The sequence below is a fragment of the Nansenia antarctica genome (assembly GCF_963989245.1).
Source record: "Nansenia antarctica genome assembly, chromosome: 3".
NCBI classification, from domain to species: Eukaryota; Metazoa; Chordata; class Actinopteri; order Argentiniformes; family Microstomatidae; genus Nansenia; species Nansenia antarctica.
In genome coordinates, this window is record NC_137688.1 from 22,492,230 (window position 1) to 22,498,229 (window position 6,000).

Here is a 6,000-nt window from a genome sequence, read left to right on the forward strand (position 1 = left end):
AGTGTGGTATTGTCAACCTAATCTAATGGTACCAGTAGCCCAGGTTGTCGATAGTAGCGCACGTGGAGATGGACGAATGTAGAGGAGGAAAGTTCAATGGAAGCTCCCGGAGTAGAAGAGGTAGCCAGGGGGGATGTTGTACTCTGAATCTCCCGACTTAGGGCTGGAACGGGCACGGCAGGCTCAAACAGTGAACGGGGTTGAGATGGCTAGCGTCCTTTACTAGCCGCATCTCACGGCCCTCGGTGGTCATTCACTGTGCTTCTAGCACATCCAAAACACGCAGAACAATAACCGTGACTCCTGTCACTGCAGTGGTTTTATTTAGACTAGATCAAACTAAATTAACTGACGAATTTATCCCTCACAACTACTCCCGAAAGGTACCTTCACTCTCTCTCTCTGCAAACCACAAACTACTCGCGCCGTTGTGAGACAGGGTTGCCAGATGGGGCAGGTTACCGCCGAATGGGCTACTGGGTTTAGCGGTTATTTAGCGGACTAGTTAGGCTGTAAATTGTCAATCCCATCTGGCAACCCTGCCGCTGTTTGTTCATCGCGTAGGCTAGTCTACACATTAATAATCAAATAAAAAAATATAGCCTATATATTCGTCTTTTTTAATGTAGAAGGAATCAGAATATGTGACAAATTGTATTCAAATTGTGCTTAGAGGGAATTATTTTCACCGGACATTATGACCGAAGAGGTTTAAATATGTCGGACTTCAACAGATTTTACCGGACAAAGACCGGTAATTACCGGTTAACGGAAACCCAGGATGCTTTACTGCGATACTTTGATGCCTCTCAATTCTGATAGATAAAAGAGGAGAAGGTCTTCGCTCCACCAGCGAAGTTAAAAAGTAAGCATTGTACGACAAAGAAGGGCTGATTCAACAAGATTGGAGGCAATTAAACTGTAAAATGTGAAAACTGTCTTGAAAAAGGGGGGTGGAGGGAGTAGGTTGTGGGTTCTCTGCTTTCTTAATTACATTATTAAATGAATGAATTCAAAGGCTGGGGGTCTCTCATTGAAGTGTCACACGGGGCGTAGGGAAGCAGGCCCTGGCTCTTGGATGGAGAATATTAAGACAGTAATTAATCGACATCCACATATAGAAGAAATCCCCTGGGCCTCCCGTCCAAACGCATTACCATCACGTTTTACTGCTCTTACATTCACACACTCACACTACGCCACGTTTGCATCGTCACTCAATCTACACATTCACAATGCGAGGACGCCAATGGAGTGAGTAGCAGCCGTAATTAGGAATCACACTGTGCGTTCAACACACAGCCAAAGATGCAGGCTTACAGTAACGTGAAACGCCATGTAGAGTGATCCTTGTGATTGCAATGGACAATTGGAGTTCCTCTATGAATAGTACCCAGTGAGAGCAAGCTGTGATTCAAACAGTGTCAAACTATATCAGTATTTTCAGGGCAGATACAAATAACAGATTTATTTTCTATGCAACCTTCCCTAGTCAGGGATGGAGGTAAGTGTCTTAGCGTTGTTGGTGTGTATTCCTGGTGAAGCCTCTGCAGACAAGCTTTTCAGATGAGTTTGTGAGTCAAAATGTCTTTGTGCAGCAGTTTGCTTCCTTGTTGACTGAAAAGCTAGCTGTCCAATAAATAGCCCAATTCTCCAGGGAAACAATAGAGTCTATCCATTTCCATCTCTAATACAACAAATGAAAACATTTGAACCTATATTGTTTAAGTCATACATAGTTTTAGTATCAGACGACTACTGAATACATTCTAGCAAAGAAGTAGTTCAGAGTAGCAGTCATTTTATGATTGTTATGTAGATTTTCAATGTAAAGAAAAACAGTTACACTGTTACACACTATTGCCAAATGATTATGAATATGATTAAACACAATGGAGAATTCATGATTAACAATTTTATATTATGATTTCATCTGAGTATAAAGGCTGAGGTACTTGTACTTGGTCTGTATCTCAGTCAAATACAGTACTGTGCACCCAAGCATCTGTTATTCAGTTCTACCACAATAACAAGGAACCATTTACATCCTCCCTCAAAGTTTTTGTTAAGACAACGCTTATATGATGTTTTTGTTAAGACAACGCTTATATGATGCTTATATGATGTGTATGATGCTTATAGGATGTTATGATGTGTATGATGCTTATGATGTTATGATGTGTATGATGCTTATAGGATGTTTTGAGTGCATTACTTCTGATTACCTCTGATTACTTCTGGTCGTGCTATTCACCTGTGCATGTGATTAATAATACATGCTTATACCTTCAAGACTGCAACCATCACTGTGAACCTGTACGTTGATACAGTACTAGAAGTATAGGTCGGGGTCCCTCTAGATTTCAGAGAGACACATGAGCGGGCCCACAGGACGCCACTGAAGTACTTTGACCAAGTCAGCAGTGAAAGGCCCTTCTTTGCAGATCTTTTTAATTTCATTTCTGTCTTTTATCCCACACATATTGGCTGGCACAAGCTATTGCGCAGTCTAAAGCGGATTACTAAAGACTATTCAAGGTTTTAAAAGATGATGGGGTGGGGAAGGAGGGGGGGGGATTGTTTGGGTTCCATTTCACTGTGATAGCTTTCAAAAGCAGCCAACTATATTGAAGCAGAGAGCTTAGACATGGTGAAGGAGTGAGTGACATGGGGTACAGCTCAGCTCTTTCATGTGCTAAGCTATTGTGGACCACTTGTGAAACCGCTAACCTTTCCTCTCTCGTTTTCTGCTGTTCTCTCTCTCTCTCCGCATGGGTGTTTAATGATAATAATTCAAAACACTTAGTTATTTGGCAACATTACTTGACAGGAGACATCTCCTACAGGGTTGCTGCTGGAGACTTACAAGGGCAGAACTAGTGGGATGCCCTCTGATTCGCAGCATATGCCTGACTTTTATCCCTGTCTTTTAAAAGGTAAATCTCCTTGTAAGATCAGGTCCCTAGAGATCAACACAAGAGAGTCTGCTGCCTCAAAAGGTCTTTGCAGGATGTGCTTTGAGAGGGAGGGTCGGCAGAACTGGGGGGGGGGGGGGGGCATTTGCATCTGTTATTTTATTTTATTTATTGTGATGTTTACCAAAGCCTTAACTTACACTTCCTTAGCCATGCATCTTTTCCCCAGACAAATTATTACAAGTGATTTCGACGAATAAATCGCCTCTATGACTCCTACTCGGGTTGCTCTGAAGTGGAATAAATGGGAGACCATCATTGTGACATATGACAGCAGCATTAAACTTGTTTACCAAAGCCTTAACTTACACTATTATAGCCATACATCTTTCCCCCCTGACAAATTATCACAAGTGGTTTTGAAAAATTCATCACTTTGACTTTTCCGCCTGACGCCTGCACAACTGCTGCATGGCTCTTTGTTTGCACCGTTTACAACGGCTATCTAACATAGAACATGGCCTCTATCGTCAAAGCACACAGCCTGCATCTTTCATGTGGCTAGTTGAGTTTCTGTTCATTAAATATAAATAGACGAATTAGGATGTGGAAACACCATCTAATCTACCAAAACAAGACCAGCTAATTATGCCTCTGCTCCTTATGTCTTGTTGTAAAAATGGAACAGTGAGCAACATTGTTGTAACCCCCCATATCATGTCAATGAAAAACTGACAAATTAATGCCTGCCAATAATGTTCATTGTGCTCAACCACAAGTGTTGTCCCACAGACAGGTTGGGCATTATAAAGCTCAGTGCACAATGGAGTTCCAAGTACAGTATACCATTTTCAATTATACAGAAAGGAATACACATAGGAAGATGTTTCTTTTTAAATCAAAGTGGCATACAATGTGCCAGTGGTATTGTCTTAGAATCTGAGGTTAGAGGTTATTACTTGACTCTATGTCCCAGGATGCAGTGCAGCAAAGGGCTTTCTTTGCAGAAAATCTGTATTTTTATTTTTTTTCTCCACATAAGATTTGCTCAGGATGCCCCCGGCACAGAGCGTTCCATTACATTTTAAAGCGTTAACCAAGTGTCCTATCATCTCAAGATCACAGAGATACTGCACTGCGCTCGTTGCCTGCTTACCACTAACCTTCTCTCAATGGAGATGACGCAGCCCAAAGGTGAATGACAGACAGGCATTATAATACACATGTTGCCCAAGCTCAAAGTTAGCTCCCTGGACTTGATGGAGGGAGGGGAGATCTTAACAGAAATGACCCAGACAAAACAATTAGATTATTCTTGCACAACATTTTGATAAGGCTGACTTTGTCAGGATTGCCGTTGATCAGATAGCATCTGATAAGCCATGGCTTGCCTTCTCTTCACAAGTGGAAAATTGTGTTGCCTGTAGGGATCCTTTTTTTTTTTTTTTTTTAAGTATTCCAGGATCCTTAAGTTTACTTTTTGGCAGATAAAGACACATTTGCAGTGTTATTTGGTGACACTCAACTTATATATAAGATCAAAGGGGTAAGATTTTTATTTTACATTTCCTTATCCGCAAGACATTGAGATCCAATCTTTTTCAAGAGAGACATGGTCCAGACAAGACAGCGGTCCAGGAAAACAATATTTCTGACAAACTGATTACCTGTGTTGTGATCTTTTGTTGAATATGGATCATTTCACACAAAACCACAGTGCTAAGATAGTCTGTTTCACAGTGGACATATGCTGTGTAAAGGAAAACAACAATATTTGAATAAAATAACTACTGCACATACACTGTGGATAATAATACACAATGTTTTTAAACATGATATTCAAATTGCCTCTCCAATCTTAACAGGCAGCTTTTTTTTCCCTTTCTTTTTTTTGGCCACTGTACTGAAGGTTCAAGCATCCTCCATGAAAGCATTGATCCAATGAAAGCCACCTTTGCAGACAATTAACACTATTGTTTGTGCAATCGCTCACACGCAAGGAGGTGTTACATACAATATTAGCAGGGATATAAAATACCATGCAGTGTCCATTTCTGATCATCTGGTGCACTTGCAAGGAGAGAAATGCCAAACACTTAAATCTCGCACTGGGTGAGAAAAAAACAAGATTGCCTCTATGTGTTTGCAGCCCACATAAAACCCAGTTTGGCACTGATAACATAATTGCTCACCACACACCAACACACACACACACACACACACACACACACACACACACACACACACACACACACACACACACACACACACACACACACACACACACACACACAATTCAAGAGAGAAGGGGGGAAAGGGGGAGGAGGGGGGGTGGAGGCAATGGATGAATCTCCAAAAGCAGAGCCTCAGCTAGATTAGAACAGTATCTGGAAGTCAGGAACAATATCTTTTTATTATTCTAACTCAACTCCCTCTGAGGAGAAATTAGTGAACGGGCAAAACAAGCCATCACTGTGGCACAAGGATATCATCAAAAGCCCTTCATCACTCTTGTTAAATGAAAAACACCATATCCATCAACCAGATATCCAGATATCCATCAACTGGATATCTGCTGGCCATAAACACGTATACCTGACAGAGGTGGAGCGGACAAACACCTGATCAAAATATCACGCAGACCATCATGAAACTGCAGATATCACAAAATGAATTCCTTCTCAACAAGAAGAATACAATAAAAAAAAAAGAACAGTGAAATGAATCAAACTCTTGGTGTTGGAGTCGGATGATTAAAAAGGAAACTTGTGGACTCACCCGAGTTTCTCTTGGAGATGTATTTGAGATTGATGCAGGCAGTGGAGCTGATAAGGAAGAACATGAGGGCTGAGGGCTTCATCTTTCACACGTCTGTGACAGCTGGGAACAGAGAAGAAGAATTGAGTATGGATAACAGGCCTTCTAACTGGATCTCCATCTCTACTCCCTCCTCCAAACATTATTGCCCAAATGTATTTCCATTTCCTAGACAGGCAATATGTTTGTTCATTTCTCTTACAGTTGTTCCCAATCGTTTAAACATGTTTCCTGAAACCCAAGCTCAAGTTTTTAAAAACTCTAAACA

The 6,000-nt window shown here is 41.2% G+C and overlaps 1 protein-coding gene across 1 annotated transcript in view; it reads right to left on the minus strand.

Moving 5' to 3' along the window:
- il1rapl2 (interleukin 1 receptor accessory protein-like 2) overlaps positions 1-5,775 on the minus strand; it is a gene marked incomplete at its 5' end in the record, with an annotated part of 180,311 nt that extends 174,536 nt beyond the window's left edge. Inside the window, one exon of the mRNA XM_080525731.1 lies at positions 5,694-5,775. Within this exon, the coding sequence (XP_080381857.1) occupies positions 5,694-5,775 (82 nt within the window). The remainder of the gene's footprint in view (positions 1-5,693) is intronic.
- Between the last annotated feature and the right edge of the window lie 225 nt (positions 5,776-6,000).